Genomic DNA, 13,580 nt, shown 5'->3' with positions numbered 1-13,580 from the left:
GGGGGTTGTTTGCGGAAATGGATAGTTTCGTGATCATTTTTTTTTTGCAGGCTAGAGGAGCTCGTACTCGAGTACAGGACAATGTGAAATACAATACTCTCGAATATTCCCATTTCAACTACGCGAAGTTTCCAAATGACTAATCCGGACATTATTAAAATGACCAAGCTGCTCAAGCAATTTCTTTGGGTTTTGCTTCTCTGTCGCCCTGGGGAGTCCAAGAGAAGAAATGTTCTTCTAATTATCGGTGAGTGATTACGTTTTAAACTGCTAGGACCGAGTGCAAAACAAACAAACACTAAAAATCGCTTTGCTAAAATTTGGCTGAATACAGGGTAAGACTAAAGTGTTCGCACTTCAGAATCAGGTCCACCGAAGACGAACAAAAGAAACAACAGTGACGTCAATAAATGCTTCACAATGAACTTGCAATAAGAATAAATACAGTTCTAAATACAATTCAATAGTGCATCTCTTGCGAGTACAGGAGTACTCGCATTGTATACACAATTGCAGTACAGATTAACTGTTACAACAATAATATATTGACAAAAGCAGAAGTAATCGACTTCTTAAGGAAAAATAAACAGTATAGATTCTGAAAATGTACTGCAGTACAAAAATAACATGAACCTTTATTGTAAATTGAATTTATTTCTTAAATCTATTTTCCCCCCTCTTCCAGCTGATGATGCAGGGTTTGAGACTGAGGTGTACAACAACTCAGTGGTCCACACACCTCACTTGCGTTCTCTGGCTCAGCGCAGTGTTGTGTTCAAAAATGCTTTCACCTCTGTCAGCAGCTGTTCCCCGAGTCGCTCCGCCATCCTCAGTGGCTTGCCACAGGTAACACCCACATGCAATACCATATGCATCCAAGTCTTTTTTCTTTGGAATTATGTTATCAGTCAGATGGGGTTGGTATGTTTTCCCCCCACTGGTTTTAAACAGTTTCCCAGGGCTTTCATTAAATTTCCTGAAAATACCCCCTGGATCAAGAATAACAATACGCTATTACTCTAAAATGGTTCAATGATTTGTTGTTTACGATGATACTAATGCAGCGTGTTATACCGGAGACAAATTCCTTGTGTGTTCTACATACTTGGCCAATAAAGATGATTCTGATTCTATACAGAGCTTTCTTTTTTAAAACCCTTAGATGCATAAGTGGGTTCAATAATGACAATATGTACTGTATGTCATTTTAATTTTTTATCATCTCATCTTCCATGTTTTCCTCAAATCGGTTGTCTTTGGCATGAGGCTTTATGGATTTCTATGTAATTACAGAGTTTAAGTCATTGCAATTGTTGTATTACATTTTCATATGATGGGTCAAAAATGACATCAAAAACTTTCTTTAGAATTTAAAACATTAACCCTAAAAAAGCTATCAAATAAACATTTACTTGTTGAGCCAGACATCTAATCCCAGTGGTGTGACCGGCATTTATGCAGTACCACAGCAACATCATCACTTATAAACCTCATGGTATGTGCTGTTATAATTAAAATATGAACTTATTTTCCACATCCATGTGTTTTGTGTTATCATCAAAGATATGAAGACGTGCCAGCGTCTTCTTGGCCGCCATGTTGGCAGGGACAACATTCCCTTAGGCAATGCATGGGCATTGAAATTAAGTTACAATTACCTCATTACTCAACCGATTTTAATGAGGTTTACTTTTTTGTCAATGCCAAAACGTGCTATCGATACACAACATATGAAAAGAAAGCCAAACAATATTTTATCTGTGAAAGGTTACCGATATTCCTCGTTCCAGTGTTGTCATTGAATGCAGCACATATGGACTGCGCTGATGTCTGCCTCTCCTCGTGTTGCATCGCTGTAAAGAGAGAAGCAAATAAACGGGTTAAACTCACCCCAGATGAAGAGAACCCAAACTATTGTCCAGTTGGAGTTGCCTGGCTATTTTCAATTACAGGGTCACGTTGAAATCTATCCTCAATACCAGATGGACGTAAATGAGTCATGGCCAGGGCAGACCACCAAGCCAATGTCGTTTTGTGCTAAAATGTTCATTGAAAAGTAATCACTCAACATACCAAACATGAAATAATGTTTTTTTTTGTCCGCGGAAATCTAATACAAATCATCTTTAACCAAAATGAAAGGTGTAGGTTTCATAGGTCATACAGCTATGGGTTGATGGTAGTCAACTGGAAACCATGTTACAATAATTGTTTCCTGCCTCCTTAGCACCAGAATGGCATGTATGGCCTTCACCAGGGGTTCCATCATTTTAACTCTTTCGATGGCGTCCGAAGTCTGCCGTTGCTCCTCAGCCAAGCTAACATACACACGGGTTTGTAATCAAGTTTATTTTCCCCTCCAGTTATATACAAATTGCAAACATGTGTTCATCCGTATTTCTGTCATTTTCACTGTCAGGTATAATCGGAAAAAAACATGTTGGTCCTGGATCGGTGTACCCTTTTGACTTTGCATACACGGAGGAAAACAGCTCGGTCCTTCAGGTGGGGCGAAACATCACCCGCATCAAACTTCTCGTCCGAAGGTTTTTCCAGACCCATCAAGAGGAAGCTTTTGTCAGAAAACAAAAAGCAGAGAAGAACACGGGAAACAATTTGAAAGATGAAGAAAGGCCTTTTTTCCTCTACGTCGCCTTCCACGACACCCACCGCTGCGGCCACTCCCAGCCTCAGTACGGTGCTTTCTGTGAGAAGTTTGGGAATGGGGAGATGGGAATGGGCAGAATTCCAGACTGGACTCCACAATATTACACACCAGCGCAAGTTAAGGTCAGTGATTAAATGACAATTATTGGCATGTTGAACGTTTTCGGTCTTTATTTAATTTTGTCAATTGTATGTGGTGATATACATGCAAATTCAGACTGTTTGCTCTACCAATCCTAAACTGGCTTCTGTTATGTAATGCAGGTTCCCCCTTTTGTACCGGACACATCTGCAGCACGAGCTGACTTAGCCGCATTGTACACTACAGTTAGCCGACTGGATCAAGGTACAGTACGTGCACACCACAAATTAATTCATGTGAAACAATCGAGTGCATTTTTCTGTGCAGGTATTGGATTAGTTCTTCAAGAACTCAGGGACGCCGGTTATGAGAATGACACTCTGATCATCTACAGCTCCGATAACGGTATCCCATTCCCCAACGGCAGAACCAACCTGTATCAGTCCGGCACAGCGGAGCCCATGCTGGTGTCCTCTCCAGAGCACAGGGAGCGATGGGGAGGCACCAGCCAGGCCTATGTCAGTTTATTAGGTAAGAGGTGGGATGCATCCAGTATTCTCTTGAGAAGAGAGGAAAAAAAAGCATGTGGAACCCATTGACTTTGATCTCAGCGCGCAGTTCTTGATGTATAGAAGCACAGATCCACCAAGAAACACCCTGTGATTGTTAGGCTCTTAATTGGCCACCACATTCCAACGTGGTAACCCCCCAGGTAGATGGGTCGCCAGCGGGCAATGGTGCCAAAGTAAAACTTTTATTCCTGTTATGAGTTGCAAACTATGTTTCTATAAGTTCTCAAAAATTATACTTGTCATGTGACCTGCAATCTGTCCTCTTTTTGTTAGATATCACTCCCACCATCCTGGACTGGTTCTCTATTCCCTACCCGTCATACAGCCTCCCTGGCAGCACCACAGCCCCAGTCCACCTCACTGGTCGCTCTTTGCTTCCTGTCCTGGTCACTGAGCCCAGCAGTTGGCACACAGTCTACGCCAGCCAATCACTGCACGAGGTGTGTGAGTGCGCAAACATTCAGACCTGAGGCCATTTTCTCCAGCATGGCAAATATAAGCGGTAGTGGGAAGTAATGGAGTACAAACGCTTTATTAGAAGTACTTGAGTAGATTTTTGACAGGTTATCTGTAGAACTGTGCTTAACTCAAGTGTTTTAACTTCCTGACATTTTACTTTCACTCCTTACATTTGAAAAGCGATGGCTGTACTCCTTGCATTGTCAAAATAGACTCTTTACTTTTTTCAACCTTATTTCATGGTTCGAGAAGTAAAGTTAACAGAGGTTGTGGTCTTGATTGCTTGAGATCTTGCCATTGGCAAAAACTGGGAAAGCAATGACATGGAGGAACACAAACCAGGGAGCATGAACAAAAGTGACACAACAGATTCGGAGAAGCAAGATATTCCCCATACATGGCCTCATTTAAGCCAATTACCGTATTGGCCCGAATATAAGACGGCCCTGATTATAAGACGCCCCCCTCTTTTTCAAGATTCAAGTTTGAAAAAAGACTTTTTGAACACCAAATTAATTTTTATACAGAAAATAATTACAGCACATCTGAAACAAATGATAACAATATATTTGAGAGAAAAAGCATGTTATTTTGCCTCATTCAAATCTTAATATCTGAACATTTAAATATGGAAACTAAAGTGCAATCACATTTGTAAATGAATGGCTTCTGGTTTTTGAAATGTAAATTACATCATAACTTCTCCTCAGCTGCCGGTTAACCCTGGCCGATCTTCAACCCACTTTTCTCCAGATTGTCGCTACGTTTCTCCATTTTTACAATATATTTTATTATTTTCTTGTCTTTTCTTTCGTACCGCTATTTTTTTATTTTTCTTCTTCGTGACAGGGGTTCGCTTTGGCCTGGGGAGTAAAGTTCAGCATTCACTTCAATGATATCTGGCGCCATCATAGCGTATCGATATCTGGCGTAGCGTTGTGAATGGGTATAATGTCTAGACCCCGAATATAAGACAATCCACACTTTTTCAGTCTTATTTCAATGCAAAAAACATCGTCTTTGTATTTGATGTTGTTGGCTTCAAGGATGATTTGTGGTCAAATTTAAGCTAAGTTATCAGAACTAGGGCCTGACTTATTTTTTTGAGGCCATTGCTGATTTTTGGCAAAAAAAAAAAAAAGTATTACCGTTGTGAGAATACGTAGTTGGATGGATAATGGATAAAATCCCCCCACCCCACCCCTAATTCATTTCGATGCTTGTCAGTTATTTGCAGCTTTTCGCTATTCCCAGGCGGGCTTGATCCCAATTCCCTGCGAAGTGCGGAGGTCAACTATGAATGTATTGTTCTGAAAAATTGCTTTTCCTTTCTGAGTCCCAGAATCCATTGATTGATGCCATTGATTTGATTGGCAAAGTTGTCAGGGCATTCATTATACTGTACAATATAATACACAACCTTATTTCTAGAGCAGATTTCACAACAGCTGCAGCTGTTACAAAGCACTGAGTGGCATCCAATTAAAAGTATTGCTTGTAAAAATTAAGAATTGTAATGTTTTGAATGACCTTATCAATCTTTTGTTGATAATTTTGTGAAATATATTTAAGGATATAAAGTTAGGACACAGATTTTGGTGTCATCAATAAATAAATAAATCTGACCGGTGTTACTTTCATTTAACTGCAGTGACTGGTTAGAGAACACAAAGGTAAGGAGTAATCTGCAAACATTGGCTATTTGGACGATTATTATTGTTTGAAGGGCTGTAATCAGCTGGGTCCTAATCAAAACAGCTATTGTCTATAATAGAGATTTAAAAAATGCAATTTTTGCCGGTTTCATAGTCTGTACTTGTTTACTTTTATTAGAGTAAGGGTGTTGAATCAGTACTATTCACACTTTTTTAAACAAGTAACTACTTTAATTGAAGTGGAGAGTGTGAGACCTTCAGAACTTTTTTTTTCTCTGTTTCCAACCAGGTCACCATGTACTACCCAATGCGTTGTGTCCACCAGGGGGCGTTCCGCCTCCTCCACAACCTGCACTACCGCATGCCCTTCCCCATCGACCAGGACCTGTACGTTTCGGCCACCTTCCAGGACATTCTGAACCGCACCAGGCGGAGTGAGCCCACGCACTGGTTCAAAAGCCTGCAGCAGTATTACTACAGAGAGCGCTGGGAGCTGTACGACATCAGGTCTGTTTTTCATCAGTAACAACACTACATTCTCACATTTTGGGGGGCTAAAACAACTAATTAAATCAAAAAAGACTTTATATGCAGGCGTTATTTAAAGTGCAGGATGAAACTGCTCTGAGTGTCCAAAGTTTACATTTATCGATGAGCCCATGTTTCACCAATTTCCTTCAGGATTTTTGGGGGGTTAAGCACTTTGAATGGACATTTTTCGATTTGCTGTGTCAGTTGAAAACTTTTTTTCCCCTGAGTATTATGACAATAATAGGCCCTAAGTAGACCTCAGTCAAAGATGCTGCATGTTTGCGTCCGATACCTTCTCTTTTTGCACTACTAGGTAAGAAGGGCTGCCCCCCCTCCCCAATTCACTGTTTGCTAGTGGTGACCTCCACTAATTAGCTCATCAGTACTTAATATATTAATGTACCGTGTACAGTGGTGTGAAAAAGGTGTTTTCCCAGTTCATATTTTTTTACATGTCTGTCACATTTAATTAAATCTTTCCCAACATCAAACAAATATAAATATTTGTCAAAGACATCACAAGTGCACGCAAAATGCAGTTTTTAAATGAATGTTTTATTGTTAAGGGCGGGAAAAAAAATCCAAACGGTGTTTAAAAAGTGATTGCCCCCTAAACCTACTAACTGGTTTGGCCGCTGTCGGCAGCACCAACTGAAATGAAGCGTTTCTTTCACCGGCAATGAGCCTTTCACATCTCTGTGGTGATATTTTGGCCCACTCTTCTTTGCAGAATGGCTTTAATTCAGCAACACTGGAGGGTTTTCAAGTGTGACTGGCCTTTTAAAGGTTATGCCACAGCATTTCAATCAAGCCTCTTTTCCATTAGAGCAGGGGTCGGGAACTCCGGTTGCTCGAGAGCCATATGCTGCCTGTTTTAGAGCTCGAGGAACCGGTGTTCGATATCCCTGCATTAGAGATTTCAGAACAACCTAAAAACCATGTCGGCCTGGCCTCCTTTGCTTTCGCATTACAACAGGCGGCAATCATTTGGGGCGGCGACGGCTGAGCTGTGCAAGACTCCACTGCACAGTGCACACTCGCCGCGCACGGGGCTCTGCCATAAAATTTAACGAGTGGCAAGTCTCTGCCCCTGGTTTTGCTATGAATCACAGCCAATGCACAGAAGCTTTCAAGCAGATGAAGAATCAATTTCCAGGTTTCAGTAAAAGAGACACCGCCCGGCGACATCAAGTAAAAAATACAGAACATACAGTAAATTTGAGCGCTGTCTCAATAACTTGTGTTTTCATATCAGATACAATCTCTATATTGCGGCCATGAGTACTATCAGAGACTGATGTCATCCGCTACGGTATCAGCAGGCATTATACATGCTCTTATTTACTTTTTTAAGAATTAAATATAAGAAGAGACTTGAGCAAGTGAAATATTCAAGCAATGAACAAGAGTCAGCAGCAGTAGGTTTGAGAAAGTATGCCCCAACCTTTTTTCTTGGTTGCACTAAAGCCAAAAAAAAAAGTCTAAAATTGCAGCACATTCGCAATATTGTAGCAATACATGACTCAAGATAGCTATTGTACTATTTTTACCCATTCCTGACTCATTCTAGTGTTTCTAGTCAGAATATTGGAATGTCTTCAGTTTAAATATTGTCCTGGCTTTTAAATTGAAAGTCACAGTCTTATTTCTTGCAAGCTCTTATTTCTCAACAACGTATTTCTGAAAAGTTGATGACAATCTTTTTTCCCCGATTCACCTACATGGCCAATACAGGAGAGACCCTCTGGAAACCAAAAACCTGGCCTCAGACCCGTCCTACAGTGGCGTACTGGAGAGCCTGAAACAGAATCTCCAGAAATGGCAGTGGGAGACAGGGGACCCGTGGGTCTGTGGAGCAGACTATGTGCTGGAGGACAAGCTGGAGCCACACTGCAGACCACTTTACAATGGACTCTAATGGGCCCGACCTAAGCCTGTCTTGATTGGCATAGAAGTTTGAACTGAGTGCTCGTTAAATCATTAAAAAAAAAATCATGTTTATTTATATTTTTGTATGCCACGCTGCTTTTAAAAGGTCAAATATAAACATTTTACATCCCCTTAATTCGTATAATGGTCAGGTATCATGCTTGATTATGTTATGTTATGGGTCCATAATCGGTTTCCGTACATGTGCAGTTTATTCTTATCATCCAGAGCCTCTTATGGAGAGGCAAAATGGCATCCGTGACATTTAACTGTTTTATTATTTCATTGAAGGAGTGCATCGCTCACTATTCTTCTCCTGAGGGGTTGGTGCTGATGATGCATAGCCACTGGGATCAGTAAATCAATCCGCAAATTACTTTGTATTGATAAATTTCTGTTGCTTTCCTCCAAGCCCAATATTTGAAGCAGGACTGATTCACTGACTGCTCATCGTGGGTCAGTGAAACACTGCCCTATATTTATTGATGAGGTCCTTTTACTTCCCTTTAACTATTTGACTATGGCTGGTTTAAAAAAAAATTGATTAATCGAATGAAATCAATTTTCCTTTTCGTAGCTTCATATTGATTGATAAAATCCCAAATTGATCCTTTAGATAAGTCTTTTCCCCATGAATTCATGTGATATCTTGTGTCACACAAGATCTCGTCTCAAAACAACCTGGCGGAAGCACTGAAATCAGTGCCAACAAGCTTGAAGGCAATGTCTGGTAGTTTTTTTTTTTTTTTTTTTAAACACAAAGACAGCAATGGACTGAAACTCTGTGAGACAGTCGCAAGAATGTGACTGTCAATGGTTTACAGTGTGTTTTTGCCACTTTATTTACACAGCCTGCACTGTGGTTGGAATTATCCATCCATCCATTTTGAACACCGCTTATCCTGAACAGGGTCGCGAGGAGTATCTGGAGCCTATACCAGCTGCCTTTGGGCAGAAGACAGACTACACCCTGAACTGGTTGCCAGTCAGTCGCAGGGTACATATAGAGACAAACAGCCATTCACACCCACATCCACTCCGTCACTGAGTGGGAACCGATCCCACGCTGCCCGCACACAAGTCAGGCGAGTGTACACGCCACATGTACTAGTGCACCAAGTTAAAGAAAGAGGATTGTACTATTTGCACCATTGTTTCTTCTGAGAATGTCTTCCATATGAAAGTAAAACTGGTACAGCATGAAGTCCTTCACTGAATCGAAAATCTGTCAAAGTGAATCATAACTCAAATCAAATCGGGCCCTTGTGAAACGAATCAAATAGATTTTGAAAGTCTGAATCGATACCCAGACCTTTATCAAGCCAACCATTCTGCTCTGACCCAATACAAAAGCTGCTGGTGTTTCCGACATGACTTCATGGACAACCACGACACTTTTGGTGTATCCGTACATTGATGGACAGAGTCATGACATTTGCGCTTTATTTGTTGCGTGACAGTAATTTGACATAGACTCAATGGATCACCTAACTTCCCAGGTTTTGAACCACTTCTCTTCTGACTTACTGTTCCAGGTTATGGATGGAGTGATGGACATTTAACTTCTTCAATACCTAGAGGGCCAGTGACTTTTGAGCATTTGGCCTGATTTTTCAAGACCCGCAAAATGTTTTTTTCTTTTTTGATTACTTTTACAATGAACCTACTATATGAAAGAATTTAGTATCTTCTTTCACCAGGAAAAAATATGATTCTAACTTTTTCCGTTTTCAATAAGCAGTAGAACATACAATGGGTAAGTTTTTAAGAAATTCAGACACTTTGCCAAAAATCCAGAGCAAAATTGCTTTTTGCATAAACAAACCTCTAAAGCAAAACAGTCACGAACGCAGATGATATGTTTTTTCGTTTGTGACACCTATAACATCTAAGCCAGGGGTGCCCAACCTTTTTTGTCCCAAGGGCTACTTTTCAAGGAGCCAAGCTCCGGAAATCTACCAGTCCAGTGTCAGCATCGCACCCCCCCCCCCCCCAGCCCCCCCGCACTTGCTCATGATGAGCAATAGCCATAACTCACCTTAATTTGAACCAAGAAGAGAAATAAACCACACACAAAACAGGTAGATCTGTTTGCAAAAAAGGAAATCACTTCCTACCTGAGTGGGAGACCTGGCACTCTGAGGAGGCGAGCTTTCCGTAGTTAGTTACTCTGCGTCTTCGGTTTGGTGAAGATTGACTGCCGTGCTGCAAGATGTGCTTTCAAATCCTGCACTTTTGTGGCACATAAAAGTGTTTTGCAGGGAAATCCGTCTCACAGCCCCTGTGCACCGTTTTGAAATTCCGCTCCAGATTCGCTTTCTTCGCCAATGCCACCGTTGCATTGTAAATCAAACAAACAGGCTTTGAATGATAATAAACAAAAAAATAATCTTGCTCCCACTCAGGGTGAAAATGGTAGATCTTGGCTCGTTTCCCCTCAGCCATGTTGACGTTTCGGGGTGTGTAATCGCTACCGTTGTTCGCTACCGTTGACAGCGGTCAACTTCCAGCAGTGTTACCAACTCATCGGTAAGGAAAGTAGCTATTGGCTGTCATAAAAAGTCGCTCAATGATGCCATCAGGGCGTGTGATTTACTTGGGGGTGTTTTTTTCCCATATCTTTTTTTTCTTTTGTCATTTTTATTTGTTGATGGTTTTTTTCGTTTATGTTAGACAAAGAAAGGTTTTCATTTACATCCAGCCCTGACTGTAAACCTGGCGGGATCAGCCAGCAGCGGCTACCTTTGGGGGAGGGGCCACAGCAGCGCCAGACGCTGTGCACTGAGAATAGGTTGAACAATGTGCTTTCATGCCACAGACTCCAAAAGTCTCAAATAACACCAGAAGAAGTCGCTAGATTGTCATTATCCACTTTTTTGAGAAAAAAAGTCGCTCGAGAGGGTCTGAATACTCGCTAAATATAGCGTCAAATCGCTAAATTGGCAACACTGACGTCCTGTCACGTCATAAAAATTCACTTTTTTTCCGACACACCTCGCGGTCGCCTTGGGATCAGGTCGACTGGTTGGCACTCCTGATCTAAACAGAGGTTAAAACATCTATGAAAAAGTCAAATTAACTGGTCAATTTAAAGATTAAATAAATGTAAGTTGAGGGGTTCGTAGGTCCCCTCCGTGAGTCGTCACCTTATCGTGGTGGAGGGGTTTGTGTGTCCCAATGATCCTAGGAGCTAAGTTGTCTGGGGCTTTATGCCCCTGGCAGGGTCACCCATGGCAAACAGGTTCTAGGTGAGGGGCCAGACAAAGCACGGCTCAAAGACCCCTTATGATGACAAAAATATATGGACCAAGGTTTCCCTTGCCCGGACGCGGGTCACCGGGGCCCCCCCTCTGGAGCCAGGCCTGGAGGTGGGGCTCGTTGGCAAGCGCCTGGTGGCCGGGCCTACACCCATGGGGCCCGGCCGGGCACAGCCCGAAGAGGCAACGTGGGTCCCCCTTCCCATGGGCTCACCACCCATGAGAGGGGCCAAAGGGGTCGGATGCAGTGTGAGCTGGGCGGTGGCCAAAGGCGGGGACCCTGGCGGTCCGATCCTCGGCTGCAGAAGCTAGCTCTTGGGACATGGAATGTCACCTCTCTGGCAGGGAAGGAGCCCGAGCTGGTGTGTGAGGCAGAGAATTTCCGACTGGATATAGTCGGACTTGCCTCCACACACAGCCTGGGTTCTGGTACCAGTTCTCTCGAGAGGGGTTGGACTCTCTTCCACTCTGGAGTTGCTCAAGGTGAGAGGCGCAGAGCAGGTGTGGGCATACTCATTGCCCCCCGGCTCAGTGCCTGTACATTGGGGTTCACACCGGTAGACGAGAGGGTTGCCTCCCTCCGCCTTCGGGTGGGTGGACGGGTCCTGACTGTTGTTTGTGCATATCCACCAAACAGCAGCTCAGCATACCAACCCTTTTTGGAGTCCTTGGAGGGTGTGCTGGAGAGTACTCCTGCTGGGGACTCCCTTGTTCTGCTGGGGGACTTCAATGCTCACGTGGACAATGACAGTGAGACCTGGAGGGGCGTGATTGGGAGGAACGGCCCCCCCGATCAGAACTCGAGTGGTGTTTTGTTATTGGACTTCTGTGCTCGCCACGGATTGTCCATAACGAACACCTTGTTCAAACATAAGGGTGTCCATATGTGCACTTGGCACCAGGACACCCTAGGCCGCAGTTCGATGATCGACTTTGTAGTTGTATCATCGGATTTGCGGCCGCATGTTCTGGACACTCGGGTGAAGAGAGGGGCGGAGCTGTCAACTGATCACCACCTGGTGGTGAGTAGGCTCCGATGGTGGGGGAAGATGCCGGTCCGTCCTGGCAGACCCAAACGTATTGTGAGGGTTTGTTGGGAGCGTCTGGCGGAATCCCCTGTCAGAAGGAGTTTCAACTCCCACCTCCGACAGAGCTTTTCCCATGTTCCGGGGGAGGCGGGGGACATTGAGCCCGAGTGGACCATGTTCCGTGCCTCTATTGTTGAGGCGGCCAATCTGAGTTGTGGCCGTAAGGTGGTTGGTGCCTGTCGTGGCGGCAACCCCCGTACTCGCTGGTGGACACCAGCAGTAAGGGATGCCGTCAAGCTGAAGAAGGAGTCCTATCGAGCCTTTATGGCCTGTGGGACCCCAGAGGCAGCTGACGGATATCGACTGGCCAAGCGGAACGCAGCTTCGGTGGTCGCCGAGGCAAAAACTCGAGCGTGGGAAGAGTTCAGTGAGGCCATGGAAGCCGACTTCCGGACGGCTTCGAGGAAATTCTGGTCCACCATCCGACGTCTCAGGAGGGGGAAGCAGTGCACCACTAACACTGTGTACAGTGGGGATGGGGCGCTGCTGACTTCGACTCGGGTCGTTGTGAACCGGTGGGCAGAGTACTTCGAAGACCTCCTCAACTCCACCAACATGCCTTCCTTGGAGGAAGCAGAGCCTGGGGACTCTGAGGTGGGCTCTCCTATCTCTGTGGTTGAAGTCACCGATGTGGTTAAAAAGCTCCTCGGGGGCAAGGCCCCAGGGGTGGATGAGATCCGTCCGGAGTTCCTCAAGGCTCTGGATGTTGTGGGGCTGTCCTGGTTGACACGCCTCTGCAACATCGCGTGGTCAACAGGGAGAGTGCCTCTGGATTGGCAGACCGGGGTGGTAGTCCCTCTTTTTAAAAAGGGGGACCGGAGGGTGTGTTCCAACTACAGAGGGATCACACTTCTCAGCCTCCCTGGTAAAGTCTATTCAGGGGTGCTGGAGAGGAGGGTCCGTCAGGAAGTCGAGCCTCAGATTGAGGAGGAGCAGTGTGGTTTTCGTCCCGGCCGTGGAACAGTGGACCAGCTCTACACGAGGTCCTCGAGGGTATGTGGGAATTCGCCCAACCAGTCTACATGTGTTTTGTGGACTTGGAGAAGGCGTTTGACCGTGTCCCTCGGGGAGTTCTGTGGGGGGTGCTTCGTGGGTATGGGGTACCGAACCCCCTGATACGGGCTGTTCGGTCACTATACCACCGATGTCAGAGTTTGGTTCGCATTGCCGGCAGTAAGTCGGAATCGTTTCCAGTGGGGGTAGGACTCCGCCAAGGCTGCCCTTTGTCGCCGATTCTGTTGATAACCTTTATGGACAGAATTTCTAGGCGCAGCCGAAGCGTTGAGGGGGTCCGTTTTGGGGGCCTCAGTATTGCATCCCTGCTTTTTGCAGATGATGTG

General features: G+C 44.4%; 1 protein-coding gene across 1 annotated transcript; it reads left to right on the top strand.

The window, feature by feature from the left end:
• Positions 1-17: 17 nt before the first annotated feature.
• On the top strand, positions 18-9,104 carry sgsh (N-sulfoglucosamine sulfohydrolase (sulfamidase)). The gene is made up of 9 exons (XM_086121012.1): positions 18-247; positions 686-846; positions 2,228-2,333; positions 2,420-2,790; positions 2,932-3,013; positions 3,077-3,280; positions 3,595-3,761; positions 5,725-5,942; positions 7,701-9,104. The coding sequence occupies exons 1-9, from the start codon at positions 136-138 to the stop codon at positions 7,882-7,884; spliced, it is 1,605 nt and encodes a 534-aa protein (XP_085977138.1). The 5' UTR covers positions 18-135; the 3' UTR covers positions 7,885-9,104.
• The last annotated feature ends 4,476 nt before the right edge of the window (positions 9,105-13,580 follow it).

Source organism: Hippocampus guttulatus, chromosome 9 (assembly GCF_054856545.1).
Source record: "Hippocampus guttulatus isolate MCC_2025c chromosome 9, RoL_Hgut_1.0, whole genome shotgun sequence".
Classification (NCBI taxonomy): domain Eukaryota; kingdom Metazoa; phylum Chordata; class Actinopteri; order Syngnathiformes; family Syngnathidae; genus Hippocampus; species Hippocampus guttulatus.
This window is presented reverse-complemented; position numbering and strand designations above follow the sequence as displayed.

Excerpts from the sequence above, each read along its gene's own strand:
- sgsh (XM_086121012.1), top strand. The coding sequence starts at position 136 with ATGACTAATCCGGACATTATTAAAATGACCAAGCTGCTCAAGCAATTT. Across the intron at positions 248-685 it reads AAATGTTCTTCTAATTATCG|CTGATGATGCAGGGTTTGAG; the intron begins GTGAGTGATTAC and ends CCCCTCTTCCAG. Across the intron at positions 3,281-3,594 it reads GGCCTATGTCAGTTTATTAG|ATATCACTCCCACCATCCTG; the intron begins GTAAGAGGTGGG and ends TCTTTTTGTTAG.